Genomic DNA, 16,769 nt, shown 5'->3' on the forward strand with positions numbered 1-16,769 from the left:
GGCAACAGCAACTGAGGAGCTTCCAAAAAGCATTAGGCGCTACAACAGGTATCTAGAATGTGAAGGCATTTCTTTAAAATTAATCCCACAAGTAAAGGAAGGGCAAGAAAAGACATATTTATGGTTCCACAAAACTACTTGACATGCTTTCATGTTGTTTAACAAGCAGCTTGAAAGCTTAATAACAGCAATTTTTCATTCACTATTCAAATATATGCTGCTTTGATGTGGAATAACTCTTCAGTTTTCAAAATAAGGTGTTTTGTGGCCTTATAGTTTGTGGAACCATACTGAACCCAACAGAACTGTATGTCCTACAAATACAAGATTGTCTTTCTGTAGTGGCAAAGCACCATGACCGATTAATTAAAAGTAAGATGCAGCAAAGAAACACTGAGTTATTAGGACAAATGGTAATTGGACATCTTACAGCAAAGATCATTTTAATGGTCCCAAATATTCTGAACAACTAAGTGTACACTCATGTAAAAGAAAAAAAATGAGAAGATATGACAAAATTCATCACATCTAGAATTCCACTCAATCTTTAATCAAGACGGGATTACAAATTCTCCAAAAAATCTGCAGTTTCAAAGGGCAAAAAGGGTAAAACTAACTCACCTACTGAGGTCTTTAAAAACCTGTTCAAGTGTGACTGAAAACGTCCTGAACATTTAAAGGCAGGTCTTTTTTGTTGTCATTTACAAAAAACAGGATCAAGATTGAGAGACAAATAGAGAACAAAAAGAAAACAATGAAGAAACTGCTGGCTTTTTTTCTCTTCAGAGAAAGAACGTCCGCTGAGGAACAACGACACTGATGACATCATCAAATGACAACAAGGACAGCTCTTCGCCATGTGCTGTCTCCCATCTGGTCCTATATACTAACTTAAAAGGGGACAAAAAGCAACAGACGAAGAGAGGGAGAAACAGCAGAGGAGAAAAGAAGTAGAAAGGAACAGGAAGGATTCTGAGGAGGAGGGTAAGGGGGTGCGAGTGGTGGTTCTGGGTCTGAATTGGCCGACCCGTCTGAGCCGCTGTGATGTCCTTCCCTGAGTGGGGGGGGGGGGGGGGCAGTAGGTTATGGTCCGAGCCTGTGAGCTCTAGGATTTCAGTCTGCGTGTACATGTGTTTTAGTATGTGGTCTTTTCCTCCAGATGCTAAATTACTAAACTCCAACTCGTCTCATACTGTCTAAGTCCGCTGAAGATCTTCTCAGTGAGATCTTTCCTCCCCCAACTTTCACTCGTCTGTTCCGACTTTTCGGACTGTTTTTCCCACTCCCGGTCTCCTGATTGGCACTTGTATGAATTGGGCTAGTCTGAGGAGGCTTCGTATCCGTTTCAGTCTGCTCCTCTTTTTGGCCACCCGCTGACGGTGAGGGGTGGCTTTCATTCATTCAATTTGTTTACAAGTTTGATCATTCCTGTGTGAAGTCTATCTGCTGGAACTGTCTGAGCGGAGCACCAGCTGAGACAGTGACGCTTGCTTAGGAGCTCAGTTTGGACTTCTTTGAAGGTGGCAGAGGGTCCTCTTTACTCTCCCCGTCATCCTCCTCTTCTTCCTCCTCGTCGTCATCATCAGGATAGTCTACTAGTCCCCCCACTAAACCTCCCTGAAACAGACAAGAAACAAAAAAAATAAAATTTAGTCATTTTGTCACACTTTGGTATTATTTCTTTGGAATTTAGCTTAATTCTGCTGCAATTCCATGTTTTAAACATTTGCTTTATTCAGTGTCTCTTTATCCGCCACCTGCTCCAAAAAGTGTCTGTATTTTGCAACTCGTTACAATTGTTTCTTGTCTGGATCTTTTGTGCATTGTTTTATGTTAGCTTGCCTTGTTGTGTGCACAGTGATGTTGCCATTTTTGGTAAATGTACTTGACCTGTAAATCACGTGCTTTTGTTAATCTTTCTCCTTTTTCACTGTCTAAATAAAGGCAGCAAGAGCAAAATCAATTCAGTCCAACAGCACACTCGTTGAGGACTGTTTTTTTTCATACACAACAGAGATGGTGGGAGTTGTGTGAAAATTAACAGAATACGTGTGAAGATTCATAGTTAGAGCTCAGATTTCACCAAATTCTTGCTGCCTTTCAGTTAAGATGTGTTCTACACAGAACAGACATTGTGCAAACATTTGGCTTTGTCCTTACAACTCTTACTACCACTCTCAATAAGCAGCACTGGGGAGGAACTTTCAGATGGCTGGACTGTAACAGATGGGTCCTAAAGTTTAAGACTGACACGTTGATTTAAAAAATGCTGACAGATACCCTAGTGGTTACAGCTGTGGTGGAGGGTGAGCTCCGTGCCCCCGAGCCTGGAGAGCCTGGCGATCCCGGGGACCCTGGGTTCAATGAGGCAGATGAAGGAGGGCTGGACAGGCTGGTTTTAGTAGAACCGGAGAAGGAGAGCTTGAAGCTGGGATTCTGTCTTCCTGACAAGCTTGACTTCCCCAATACTTCTTTCTCCTCTGTGTCTTTCACTGGGGGTCGAAAAGAAAAAGTGAACAAGAAATGTAATTTTATCAATGCAAGTTCTATACTATTTTGTGGATGAATATAATGTTGTCGTCTGTAATTGGAACAGCTTTGACAAGACACATTCCCCTTTCAGTGCTTGTGTGACTGTAGAAAAGATAATTTACTTAATTACTTCTCAGTGACTCGGTGTGTCTAGGCACAAACTTGCTAAACCAAACCAACACAACTACAGTTCTCTGCACATGCCACTATAAAGGCATCATGAAGACATGTATTTTTAGTACTTTGGCTCACATGTGCCACTTAGCTCAATGGGGGAGGTAAATTTACTGTACACTGACAAATGATGACCGTAAGAACTGGTCATTTGCCATGAACAAGTCTAAAGCAGTATTAAAACATCATCTCAAAATAGTAGTAGTGGCAAATAACATGTAAAACTCAAATCACAATCTTGTTCAATGTTTTCAAAGTTAGACATCTGCCAGTTTCAAATATACAATGAGCCAAATTTTATTTAGTATAAAATAAGTTTAGCATTTCTATACCCTCCTCATTTTTTCAGCTTCTTCACTGCATTATATCAAAGAAACAACATGAATCATACAACAGTACAGTTCAGAAGTTTTTCCTACTCAGGTGCAATTTGGCTGCTCTAATCCTCTCGATATCTTCTTAAATCTGATACAGTCACTGTAAAGCCAACCATTTATGCATAACAAATAACATCCATCAATATGCTCAAATACTCTGTCCTGTAGTAACTACACCACATGAATCTCTCCAGTTCAACAGTTTTCACAACAAAAAACTGGAAAACAACAGTTTCCCATACGTACGTTTCTTTCTCTCCATGAACTTGGTAATAGGCTCCATGAGATCTTCCTCACTCTTCATCTTGTCAGAGGGAGGAACCACTGCCTCGCCGTCCTCAAGGTCATCTTCATCTGTGTTGAACCACATCTCCTCTTCATCCTCAAGCGTTCGTGCATCACGGCGAAAGCGGTGGTTCCTCAGGATGGAGCGCATGCTGCAGAAGATAATGCACAGCTCAGTGATTTCTACACACTGTGCAGATACTTTCTGATAACGTATCATATCAGGTGTTTTTAACAACTTCCTGTGATTTGTAAGTTTTGTTTAATGTGAGACACAAACACTAAATGCATAATTGGTACAAACACAGACGACAATCAAAAATTTTAAAAAATATATAGCGAAACGTTTGTAGCAGCATTTGTTTGAAAAGGTGCCGTACAATTCACATGACCTTGAACTTCCTTCAGGATTGCAGATCAACTAATAAATAAATAAAACATGGGAGCAATGCATTGTTTATAGAGGGGAACAATGGGCTGTTTGACAAGGGCTGTTGTCCCATCACAACAACAATCTTAAGAGATACGCTCTGTCCAGTTTCACTTTTTGATCTGACTGTTTACTATCAGAGTCATAAATGAGTAAATGGTATATTACACAATCTCAGACACTGTCACTTTAGTTGTGTTTAACTAGTAAACCTGTAGCACAACACCTATTTTAGATAGTCAGTGCAGGGCATGTTACAACTAAAATAGGCTGCAGCATTGGTTTCTTACCTATCCAATTTGGGGTTGTCTTGCCTCTCTCGCTGTTGCTCATATCGCAGCTTTAGGCCCTTGAATGTCTGGACGTAGTCCACATCCTCCAGAGCCTTCCAGTAGTTCTCTACTATGTGAGCTGTGAGAGACTTCACATCCTCCTGGGAGCAATGGGAGGTGAGAGCGGAGAACAAAGATAGAGTAGAAGGAGAGGAAAATTAAGAAAGAGCAAAGAAGATAGGAATAGAGTTTAGGACAGAGGACGAGCAGAGGAAGAGGTGGAATGAGGTACAGAGGAGGAGAAAAACAGAGAGGGCCGATTACACCAAGCAAATTAAACAGATAACACATTGTATGGCTTAAAAGTTCTCAATTTTAATGATGTGGGTTGACAATCTGCAAGAATCTCTTCGTATAATCAAAAATAAAGTACACCTAAGGTGCATATTAAAATGACTGACTGGATGACTAATAACTTGGCTAAATGGAGAAGCAGACAAATAAACAAGAACTGAAACAACTGAAGTTTATATTCACATTGAATGAAACCAGTAAATCAGTTCATGCACTTTAGTCAGCCATAAATCATCCTTACAATACTGTAAGACACGACTGGCTTCAAAAGGTCTTGTGTTCAGTACAGGTTTAACAAACTGCTGAAGTTCACAAGCAACCGAACAGGGAAGAAAATCAACTGTTTCAAACAAATAAAATTAGTAGTAACACTGACAAAAAATATGTTCCTTAAACCTGCGATGACCCAGAGGCAAAAATGTCCTTTATATGTTGATAATAATACTCGGACATTTTCAAGTGAAATATTATATCTACTGCTGCAAAGATTTGTTGATCTATCAGACTGCACAAGTGAAAAGAGTAGACACATTATTTGGTACTCAGTGGAAATGTTGAACAAATGAGATATTTGCAAAATGAATATTTAGTGTCACTTCGTCTGTGTAAATACTACGTTTCTGGCACAAACAATGTTGTGATAACTGGCAACTGTGTGGAGGGAATACTCACCACACGGACGTACTCAAACATTTCAATGATAGCTGAGTTCATGAGATTGTAGCGTGAGCCGTTATTGAGGAAGGCCTTGATGACAGGCTCAAAGAGAAAGTTTCTCATGATGTAGCGATTGTAGAATTCATCCTTCAGACCAATAATCCTCCGCATGAAGCGCAGGGCACCTGTGCATACAGACATACAGATCATTACTGAACTCAACTCTTTAAATGTACGTTAAAATAGACTTTTAAAAGTTTATTGCAGCAATAGCTAACAAATACTAAGATTTAAAGCTCTAGCTGAGGATACATATGACTTACATAGTGCCAGGAAGGCGTGCTGAGAGGCAGTAAGCACCAGTACCCTCCTGAGAATATCCTTGTTGATGATGTAGTTCTTGATGTGATAGGTGTGGTGCTCGACACAAAATGTAAGTAGCTCCAAAATCAAGGCCAGCAACTGGGATGTTTGAAAATCATCTACAACAGGGAAGGAAGGTAGTAAGCAAAATAAAACACCCGTTGACTAAATCTTATATACAAATAGATATACATAATAAACAACACACAACACAGCTGAAACACATGAAGTACCTTTACTAGGTTTTTCTTCTGTGGTGTTGGCCAGTAAGGGAGCTGACAGGACATGCATACAGTGCTTGTAGAAGAAGCTCAGGAACTCAGTTTTTTCCGTTTTCTGAGAAAAAAAGAAAACACTTGTTTACTTACTTGAATGACTTTGAAATGTACAACAAATGTTATCACATTTCCCAACACAAAAAAAACAGGGAAGGTGCAGCTCTGTAGCCCAACCCGTTAAAGTGGTGTCACCATTTTTTTCAGTTACTGGAGAGTAACTTGATTAGCAGGAATATCAGTCAGTACAGATGGCTTTTTTTTCCTGATATGACTAATGCTGTTCTTTTCAAATCAAAAACTTCCATAGACAGATAATATTATTTTTGCATGTATAGAAGACATGACAATTTCCACTCTTAATTACACAATGAAGTGTTACCTTGTTTCTTTTTTAAGCATCTTTAATGAAATGAGTGGACCATACACATGTTTTTGTTTGATACAATTTGATTGAACAGAATTTAGCAGGCAACACATCAAGAGTTCTGCTGAAGTTTACTAACAAGTCGATATCAATAGAAACTGATGTGTATAGATGCGACATATGAACTCACATTTGCTGTTGCCAGCATGTTCTCTGGATCCACCAGAGTCCGTAGCAGACCCATTAGCTGCACTGCTCCACCAAGCTCTGGGTCTGTGTCACAGATCATGTGCTCTATGATCAGGTTGATCAAGAGGATGTCCTGAAAGGGAAATAATTATTAGTTTATATCCACCTGATTGATACAGGAACACCATTTCCTTTAATTGTCTTCATACACATACTCACATCATCATTCTGCTGAGACTCCTGCATGACGAACTCTCGTACCATGGAGGGGTTGTACTCCACTAGATAAGAGAAGATATCTGTGGCTGCCCCACGCACCTGGACATCATCCATTCCCTGTTTGGGAAGCAAAACAAAAAAAAAAAACAGTGTTAGTCAGTGTAAGTGAAATCTGAAATAATTTTAACCAAAGAGGGTCTTTAATCAAACAGGACAATGAGTTACACTGTCAGGTATAAGGAAGGAATATTACTAGTTATATCTTTAGATGCTTGTGAGATGCAGGGTAATCAGCTAGATTGTTTTTCACAGAACAATGTGAATGTTTTCTTAATTTCTGCTTTTGTATCAAATAGATTGTTGTTTTCTGTATACACTGGAATAACAAGAGCAAAATAACAGCTTCCAGTGATGTGTAAAAACTGAAACTGAAGAATCAAAAACAAACCTTGTTGATTTTTACATGACAGTAAAGGAGGGATGCAATAGAAAATTTCTCATCTTCATGAGAACTACCAAGTAATTTCTTGACTGAATCAGCTGTAGATCAAGTCAACACATTCTGTGTTCACAACAAACATGTCAGTATTTGTCATTTCAAAGTGAATTTTGTAAACCTGTGATCAGATCCCTTTAACAACCAGTAATATACAATATCTGTGAATTTAACAAGGTACTGAATGAATACGAGCATTCCCTCTTTTCAGGTGGTGAACTCATCATTTCACACACAAACCTTCTACAAACACTGCAGAATGCACAATATTAAGTTTGCATAAAAATATTTTTCAAACTGACATCCAGATAAGACTCACATCCACACTTAAATGATCGGGAATTTGGCCCAGACATTTCTGAATGTAAATACGGATGAGTGACAAATTAAAAGAAAAAATCTGAACCCATGACCTCCTACAATAAGGGGATCCGGTAGCTCTAGTTTAATGTTTTGCAGCCTTTTGCGTCATGGTTAGGGTTCACTTGTTCCTTATAGAGCAATGCAAATCAAGTCATTCTGTGTGATGGCCTCTATTATATCCTTAAATATTTCTGCCCTGATGTGAGTAGTCTCTTAACCCTCTGAATCCAAGCAGCTTCTGGGTGTATTAGCACCCCTAAGAAAATAGCACAACCATGGCTAGAAGTAGACACAAACACAAGTTAAAAATAATTTTGTGCAGTATTACAAAGCTATATTTCCATAAATCATAAAGGAGAAAAATTTAAGTTCAGTTTCTTTGATTTATTTGCTAAACACTAAAAAAACTGGAACATTAACTACAGATTGTAGTTAATGACTGAGTTACTGATGGCTTTACAATTGAGAATTTATTTTTTTACAAGACCTGGTGAGTACAATCCGTCTGTTTTAAGTCAAATTTTTAAATGAGACATGTAGAATAAATAGATTTCAAAGAAATAACATGATTTTAAGCTTAGATTTCAATCATTATCATGATGGAACGGCAAGTCACAGATGTGTAGTTCGAGGACCTTCGGAAAGATAAAAATCCAGCATTTATTTGTGTGTATGTTTTTTATTTAATTTTTTTTTTTAAAACAGTTTCTGGCTCTGACAAATGGGGAAATTTTAGCAATGTATTGAAGATAACATGCTTTTCAGACCTACCACTGGGTAGTGGGGTTCACATGAATAAAGGATGATAACGCCCCTATCCATAAGGCACAAGTGGTCACCTAATAGTTTAATTTTAAGTATTAAAATGATGTGAATTACACGCATGATTTGTAACCACCAAAGTTCAACTCAACTGAACACCTACAGAAGATTTTGCAACTATGCATCAAGACTGCATTCTCCTTCACCATCATCAAAACATCAAATGAGGAACGATCTTATGGAAGTAAACTGTTCTACCTCTCCAGTAGACTTCCAAACACTTCAATGCCAAGGTGCATAGAAGCGGATGTGGCAGCCCAGTACCTCACTATCCCACTGTGTTGATTTTTCCTTTAATCTATACCCAAAACCAGAAACTGTTCCCATCTACACTGTTAGACCAAACAATACCATGGTACCCTGCAGCAGCAACACTGATGACTGTTTTCATTCTTGTGTATACTCAACTACTCTATGTATCCTCTCTCTATGTTAAGCCTCAGTGATTAACATTATAAGGAGCAACCAAATGTTTGCTTTGCTTTATAATAGCACAAGTTTTTTTTCCTGCTACAAGAAAAAAATGCAGAGTCATGATTCATATGAGACACTACAACAGAGACAGTACTGAAACACCCTTAAATTAGCAACTAAAACTGTCAGTGTCATTCTGTTAAGCAAGCGCTGCATGCCAAATCACAAATAACGAAATCATCTCTTCAGTCACAACATATTGCTATGTAATGGCGACCATAAGGGAGTCTGATTCTGCTTCCTCAACAAGATATTCTTGTGCTGTACACAATGTGTGGCAACAGGCATTGTTAGGTAATTAATACATGCACTGATGATATTGCAGTGTTTCTGCTTTACTTTCTTGCTTTTCTTCCAGAAGACCCTTAACTGTCCTTAATGAATTTCTCAACAGACTGAAAAAAACACAAAAATTGTAGAACCACTACCAAAGGCACTGACACCAAATGCCAAACTATTTGTACATCTGAGCCACCAAATAACCAATGAACTTGATTCTGATGTTTAATGTCACGACACTCACCAGTATGACCTCTAGTGCAGGTAGAATGCCCATGTTTGACAATGTCTTGAAGAAGGCGTCTCTGTTTTGAGGTTGTAACGTTTGTGAGAATGCACAGAATTCTTTTAGGAAGTTTACCTGGGAAAAATAAAGCAACATAGCTCCATGAAACAGGATAGCAAGGAGAAACAGAGTATTTAAGAAAAGCACTGTATTTAAGAGAAGTATTGTTATATAACCTCTGATTAATTTCTGGCATACCAGTTCATGTCTTTTGTCATCATCGGTAGCCTCATCTGTTAGCTGTGCAAAGAGGTCTGTCAGGAACTTCTCATCATCCTGACATCAAAAGGGAAGGGGAGATGTAAAGCAGTGAGCAGATGATCAGAACGTCAGGGTAAAACTGACCCTCATATTTCCAGTTGTGCTAAATTTATCTTATCAAAATTGTTGTTTGTGGTGCAAGTCACACGCAAATAAATAAAAATAAAATCACTGCGCTTTCCAATTACCCATTTTGAAGAACAGAAATAGTGTCGCATAAAGTGTCATTAAAAATGTATCTTTAGCTTAAATCCACAATCCCGAATCAAAACCAATCATTTAGTTTTTACTTTTTTAAGAATCTATGCAGTATATGTTATTCATTCAAATATGTCTAATGCTAGTATAAATAAATAAAACGCTTGCTTAGTGAATATCTGGACCTTTGCTTGACAAGAGTGCCTTATGGAAAATGAGGAAGAAAAGGTCCGTATCAGTAGTGTTTAACTTCAGAACGCCACACAACACTGTGTACCAGAGTCAACAGTGCACCCGTTTCAGTTTTCCTCTAGCGCAGCATAACTGATTTACCCAACACTTCTCTATCTCTATGGAGACAGTCATACATAAACACTGCTGAGTTGACACAGTACAAAAACACAAAGGTCACATGACCATAAAAGACTAGCAAACAATCTCAGACTGGGTATTCTAAGCTATGTACAATCCTACAATTACTGTAAGGTTTAAGCCTCAGAACTGAAACACCATTTGAAAAAAGAAATTCTGCTGTGTGTGGATTTTGATAATTTTAGGGATTTGTGCATTTGAAAATCCTGTGTTCATATACATTTGTTTCACTTCCTGTGAGAGATTTTATAAAAGTGAAAATGTGAGGCATACATACTTCTTAAATATGAAAAAACTAACAAATCTATCACTGGCAAACCTTACAACACGTCTGCCTATCTCACCTGTAGCATGCCCACAATCTCCACCTTGTTGAAGAAGATGAAGGAGTGCAGGGTGGACAGCATGTTTTCCTCAAAAACAGAGGGTGTGGGCAGCACCATATCCTGAATATACTGCACCCGATACGTCTGGTGTATTTTCTGACGCAGTTCAGGATCCGAGATGGGAATCACCTCCTTAAATCGGGCTGTCTTAGTGAGAAACTCTCGATGCCGCCGTGGCTGCGGCAGTGCTGGGTCAAACTCCAGACAACCAATGACGTCCATGATGCATTCGTCAGAGAACATAACCTCAAAGAGTGCAGTGCGATTCAGCAGGAAGATGCCTTTAATGATTTCGTACAGGTGGTGCAGTCCCTCTCTGTTCTCCAAATCCTCACACACGCGGAACAGTTCCAAGAGCTTCCGAATGTAGCCTTCATTCTCCACGGCCAGTGCCAGTTTCTCACGTCGCAGTGGTGATGGGAGTGACGAGGCCACAAGCTCCGCCAGGTCCTCCAAGCGGTTTAGTTCACATGGCGGTAACTCCAGACCTGGCGACGACATTTCATCAAAGCGCTCCTCCTCAGACTCGTCCACTACATCCTGTGTAATGTCCACAGAAGGGTCCTTTCCCTGCACCTTAACAATGAGACAAGCATATGAGTGGCATAAGATACAATACAAAACCCTTGACATCCTTGTCCATGCATGCATGCACAGATGGAGCAGACGAAAACACACACACACACACGAGAGGGTGAGAGGTACAGTTACCTGGCATATTTTCTCCCAGATTTCATCACAGCCTGCCTTCTCCTGGAAGCTGAGTGCCAGGTCATAATTTTCAGCCTCTGACCATACTATCAATGTGTCCTTTTAAATAGAAAAACAAAGCAATATACCAAACAATATACAGCAGAGGAGAAATCCAAATTAATGTCTGTGTTTACTGCACTATGCTTCGTACTGACCTGTTGTTTCTGGTAGGCTGTGTTCGGGTTGATTTTGGACTCGAGCAGTAGGGAACCTGTCAGTTTGGATAAAAAGGCAGTTCATGAGGGTAGGTTAGGTTAGCTACACGCAAATAAGAATTACATCCAAGGCCGGTGATACAACTGGTTAAAATGGGTGTGCATTGTTTGTAGTTATTGAACAACTACAACTGTAATCAATTACATCAAAGAGCTCTAATAATTGGCAGGGCTATTCCTGTAGTGTTTGATTGTTCACTTACCATCACTCTCAGCTCGCACCAGCAGAGACGTCCCTTTCAAACGCTCCACATAGCCCGAAGAGACGTGTCCGGTCCCACGGTCATCCCACTGTCTGTCCTCATTGAGGGTATAGACTTTGACTCGTCGCCGAGTGTCCGTCATCCTGGCAGGTGCTTGTAACCGGTTTCTCCCTCCCGGACCTTCTTGGCTTTTACGGGGTGTCTGCCTCACCTAGTAACGCCACAACTTCAATTCACGTTTGTAGTACACCTGTTCACTTCTACAATGCAGTACTGACTTAACTTGCGTGGGAAGTCAGTCGGGACAACAGTTCTTTGAAGCTGCTCAAAAGTAGAACACCTGGTCGAGGATCCAGTAGGATTCGCTGATCGATTCTGCGGTTACTACTACTACAATATCCGATTTTCGTGGAGAGCTGCCTCAACTTATCTCGCCAGGGTTACAGGCGAAGCGCCACGCAGAACCAGCGCACAGACCATTGTAGCAAGCTAGCGACAGTCTAATTTACAGAGCGGAGGACACTGACGTTAGCTAAGGCGTTAATCGACAAAACAAGGGCTGATAGACATTACAAAGTCCCAGCACACAGCCGAGAGAAGAGTATTCAGAATAAACCCAACTGTTACGGTCACTGGCTCACAAAACACCCTGCCTGCTTATTAGTACACTTTGTACGCTTGCATGTAACGTTAGCCAGATACGTTAGCTATCAGACCTGACCAGTTCACTACGCTAACTGCCTACGCTCCGCACATTCAACGCTAAACCACATTTTGAAGCGAACTGACCAGAGCTGTGCAACGGTAACATTATTTCATACTTGCGGACCACGGACACGTTTTTAACTCTGGAGCGGTTTCTATTTTTCCTTTAATAATACGACAGCTAGCTAGCGTTAGCTGCTATTTCTTCCCCAAGTGTTCCGCCATGTTCTGGCTCGGGGCCGCGGAGAGACCACTCTCTCCTTCCTTATTCATGCATCCCAAAAAATATGCAAACCAACGCACTGGAGTCATATAATTACTTCAATGTTACGATTTACATTATACTGCTATTTGCCATTCATTCCCGACGTCTTGCTCAGATAATTGCTAAGTGCCCCCCGTGAGTATTCAGCCATCTTGGGTCCCTTCAGAGTCAGTACGGGGTTTCCAGCACGGCAACAACAGGGCAGCCCGCCACATTTAAAGAGACAGTAACACTGCAGGCCCTGATGTTACTTCTAATAGTGATCATCAGATGCTCTTTCTGAGGTTCCAACACTCATCTGTCTCATACTTTTTACACAACTTACCATCCAGTAAACATCCCGTCTGTGTCAGTGTTTGTCTGAGAACATCCCGCAGAAAACTGTATTCCTCATTGTGCTACCAGTAACAACGGAGACCACTCAGAAAACAATGTTTTATTTACTTAAAATGAAAGAAAGCAGGAAAGTTTAAATCAGATACTGCACAAAACAAAATGTTTACAAAAACAACTTCACATCAGGGTGGTATAAGAACAACAGATGAAATGTTGAAAATTATTCTCCTGGGATGAGTTGGTGTAAGGAGGGCATCAGTATTCACACCTTAACAAAAAAAAAATCTGTTGTATTTAAAGTCCACGGCATGTTCAAATTCAACAGCCCAGTAAAGGTAGGTATATATATATATATATATATATATATATATATATATATATATATATATATATATATATATATATATATATATATATATAAACAAAAACAGGTCACATAACTTTTAGGGAAGCAAAATACTAAAAGTCTGACAAATAGATGCTTTGATCTGGCTTGTGGAGAATTTCTTCAAGCAGGGATATCTCTCGATCAATAAGTTAGTCCTTGTAGCCATTAGCCCATTTTCTCGTGATAGTGTAACAAAATACAAACCTACCTATGCTGCCAAACATGGCTCATTTTCAGTATAAAGCCCAAAATTTAACACTTCTTCCCATTTTTCAAACCCCCCTCTTTTCCTGATGTATAATGTAATATGAAAACAACCCCCTTGTCAAATGTACAGTGTTGTCCTTATACACAGATCAATAAGACGCTGTGTAATTGTAGTGCAGCGTAAACTCCTGTGTGTGTGTAGCAGGACAACCTGTCACCGATGCCTCTACTTTGCCGCCTGCTGAGCCTGACGTCGCAGCAGGACATATATCTTCTCCTTAATCCAGTCTTTGTTGTATGGTTGGTATGTTTGAGTGTCCGCTCTGTACCTGAATAAACAAAAATTTGAAAAAGGAAAAAACTTTCAATGGCAGTATTCAACACACCTCCATGAAAGGTTGATGTTCATACACACCAAATCATACTTACACAAGACAGCTCAGGTCTGCCAAGTCGTCAATAAAGTCAAACAACTGGCTAATATCATACGTGATGGAGGGACTGTTGGGATTCATCCTCTTTAGATGCTCTTCATACATTTTGCAAACACCTGGAACAGAGGTGCAGAACATAATCACTGCAATGAAAATCATATCCAGCGCTGTGGTTCAAAGAAAAAGAGGTAAAATGCTAAAGATAACACTAAACTTCACTTAATGTGCATAGCAGCTTTGATTCTGTAAATAGGTGCATCAGAGACACAGTAAAGTCAATAACCCCCTGACAGCCAGCCTTCATTAAAGGTATAGTATATTGCCTGTGCTTATTATGTATGTTATGCTGCCGTGTACATGACTTGTATGTTCAATAGACGTACAGATGCTCTGGCACAAATGAAGTTCCTAACGGAAAAATAAAGTTATTTGAATTTAATTGACAGGATAAATAAAGTATTATAAAAGGAATCTAATTGTGAAATTGAATGTACAAACCTTGACAAGCCATTAATTAATTTCAACACTTTGAGCAAAATGATGGCGATAAAAGGGACTCTGTGCTTGGATGGACTAACATGATGTAAAAAGAATATACTTGATATTTTATCATGAATCTTTTGTGCCATGTCATCACACACTACACATACCATTCAATAACCAAGAAATAAACATTTTTAGAAGCTCGAAAAATACAAAACATGTATTATACTCTCAAATCCAAGTGAATTATAAAGCATTCAGTTTCCTCACACTCAAATTATACATACTTTGTAAACACTTTTTATTTACTTGTATGCAGTAGCTGCTGTTTTGAATGTATTTTGTAAAAAAAAATTAAAAGAAAAATTTCACTTAACTAGTTTAATCTTGTTATATTGCATTCTTAGAATCTATTGATTTGAAATAACTTTCATTATTTGTCTCATTTGACACGCATTTTATTGTAAAGCACTTTGTAACTTGGTTTTGAAAGGTGTTATACAAATAAAATTAGTATTATGTGACTCCATTAGTATGCTAAAATTAAAAACTTGTGATTAATTTCTGCTAATGTCATTGACAACTCCAATATAATGTTTTGATCCTCATTCTCTGTCTGATTTAGCTCACTCCTGTTTAATAGAGGTCAAAATATGTCCAAAACCCATTAAAAGCACATCACTTGGCCACTTCAATTCGAAAGATTTCATGTTTCTTCATTCCACAGTTCATTCAGAAAAAGCTGACAAACTATTCACTTACCACAAACTACTTTCCAGAGTGACTGCTGTTATACTGTGTGAAACTGAACTTTGAATACACAGTTGGACTTGTGAGTAGGATCAATTTATTATTAACTTGATTATTTAATGGTTACTTGTTGACTAGGACAGAAATTACTCAAGTTATCCTTTAGGTGAGTGTATAAAGGTATAATACTACACAATCAATAGAATAAAACTTCATGTGCTAATGTAGTTCTAGCCTAAAAATGAGCCAAACGTAAAGAGAAAATTGCACAGACTCACCTTCCATGCATTCATTCACGGACTCATAGTCAGCGTATGTGCGGCCCTCTGGTCTCTTGGTCGGCTGGACAAGCAAAATTGTGTGCGACTGTAAAAGAAGAATAAGGTTTAATACACACACTAATGCAGTTTGTCCTTTTCACGTTGAATAACCTCCAGTCGACTGGATGTTTCTGTGCTTCATGCTAATAAAATACGAGTAACCTTCTCAGTCATTTTCAAACGGGTTTATGTTCGTCAGTCAGCAGCAGACCATTGACTTTTAACGCCACGGCTAGTCTTATACAAAACGTCCTGTATACAGTTAATTCATCCATATTTAGGCTCCACAATCAAATGTTACTAACGGACATGCTAATATTAAAATACACAATTATAGCGACAGAAGAAATGGCACAAAATACGTGTTTGACAAGAGCAGTAAACGTTAGCCTCGCAGCTTGCTAGCTTAGCAATGATAGATTAACGTGAGCTAATGTGGCTAATACTGGTAATAGTTACCTCCTAAAACGTGAAACAAAACACGCTTACCATGTTTGTGTTATCTACAGGCCCTCTCTGTTTGTTGGAGATGCAAAAGTGCAAAAAAAATCGTTGTTTACCACCACTCAACTCCCCGTGCGATGGAGCTGTTCGATCAAAAATACTCAAGGAAATGAAGTAAGTCCTTTTCAGGATGTAGAGAAAGGCGCCTTCAGAGTAAGGTTTTGGGTTTCAAAATATAAGTCTGGTGTTGGAAAATGCCGAATTAAACTCGTGTTTAGAAGAATTTTGTTGGACGTGAAAAAAACAGGCAAAAATTGCAAAGCCATAAAGTACACTCTATGAAAAAAGACCTTAATTTAGATCAGTTTCAAATGGAAGCATGCAATCATTTGTAAAATATGAAAAAATAATACATATGTTTATGTTATGGTAAATCCTTACTTTTTCTTCCTAGATCAATTCCAGCTTTAAATTTCATCTTATTTTATTTCCAATTGTTCTTATTTTAGTTGATACATCTTTAAATGTTCTAATTAAAGTTTTTAGTATTTCAGCAACTTTGCCTTTCAGTGTTCAACTGTTACTGTTTTCCAGGTGTCCTCTTTGTCTATAAGTAAGGCCTCCTTACTTCAGTGTCCCAAGGTGAGTTTAAATAAAGGTTGAATAAATGAATGAATATTGGGTAATTTTTATTTATGCATAAATTCCTGCATAGCATTTTATTGTTGTAGATGGTTGATATAGTTTGTAATAGTTTAGAAACTGGCCATGATCTATGTTCTGTATGTGAAATCCTAATCTGCAAAGTAGCAGTTGCCCAAAGTTGTCAAATACC

At 38.8% G+C, this 16,769-nt stretch overlaps 2 protein-coding genes across 3 annotated transcripts; both read right to left on the reverse strand.

The window, feature by feature from the left end:
- Positions 1-426: 426 nt before the first annotated feature.
- On the reverse strand, positions 427-12,744 carry smek1 (SMEK homolog 1, suppressor of mek1 (Dictyostelium)). 2 transcript variants are annotated; one of them, XM_023278700.3, is made up of 15 exons: positions 11,603-12,744; positions 11,340-11,395; positions 11,143-11,241; positions 10,390-11,007; positions 9,413-9,490; positions 9,173-9,289; positions 6,495-6,611; positions 6,277-6,408; positions 5,678-5,780; positions 5,405-5,563; positions 5,097-5,266; positions 4,089-4,228; positions 3,330-3,520; positions 2,281-2,492; positions 427-1,617 (listed from the first exon to the last, which is right to left on the reverse strand). In XM_023278700.3, the coding sequence occupies exons 1-15, from the start codon at positions 11,742-11,744 to the stop codon at positions 1,492-1,494; spliced, it is 2,460 nt and encodes an 819-aa protein (XP_023134468.1). In that variant the 5' UTR covers positions 11,745-12,744; the 3' UTR covers positions 427-1,491. The 2 variants fall into 2 exon arrangements, with proteins under 2 accessions (XP_023134468.1, XP_023134467.1); XM_023278699.3 differs by having other exon boundaries at positions 4,089-4,231.
- A 249-nt stretch (positions 12,745-12,993) lies between these two features.
- Positions 12,994-16,139, reverse strand: erh (ERH mRNA splicing and mitosis factor). The gene is made up of 5 exons (XM_023278701.3): positions 15,980-16,139; positions 15,449-15,536; positions 13,933-14,053; positions 13,715-13,832; positions 12,994-13,176 (listed from the first exon to the last, which is right to left on the reverse strand). The coding sequence occupies exons 1-4, from the start codon at positions 15,980-15,982 to the stop codon at positions 13,730-13,732; spliced, it is 315 nt and encodes a 104-aa protein (XP_023134469.1). The 5' UTR covers positions 15,983-16,139; the 3' UTR covers positions 12,994-13,176; positions 13,715-13,729.
- Between the last annotated feature and the right edge of the window lie 630 nt (positions 16,140-16,769).

This window comes from Amphiprion ocellaris, chromosome 12 (assembly GCF_022539595.1).
Source record: "Amphiprion ocellaris isolate individual 3 ecotype Okinawa chromosome 12, ASM2253959v1, whole genome shotgun sequence".
NCBI classification, from domain to species: Eukaryota; Metazoa; Chordata; class Actinopteri; family Pomacentridae; genus Amphiprion; species Amphiprion ocellaris.

Coding starts and splice junctions, on each gene's coding strand:
- smek1 (XM_023278699.3), bottom strand. CDS start 11,744: ATGACGGACACTCGGCGACGAGTCAAAGTCTATACCCTCAATGAGGAC. Junction 11,396..11,602: donor GGTGCGAGCTGAGAGTGATG/GTAAGTGAACAA, acceptor CCAAACTGACAG/GTTCCCTACTGCTCGAGTCC. Junction 9,491..10,389: donor AGATTGTGGGCATGCTACAG/GTGAGATAGGCA, acceptor TTTTGATGTCAG/GATGATGAGAAGTTCCTGAC.
- erh (XM_023278701.3), bottom strand. Junction 14,054..15,448: donor CGTGAATGAATGCATGGAAG/GTGAGTCTGTGC, acceptor CCTCTGTTCCAG/GTGTTTGCAAAATGTATGAA. Junction 13,833..13,932: donor GCAGACCTGAGCTGTCTTGT/GTAAGTATGATT, acceptor TTGTTTATTCAG/GTACAGAGCGGACACTCAAA.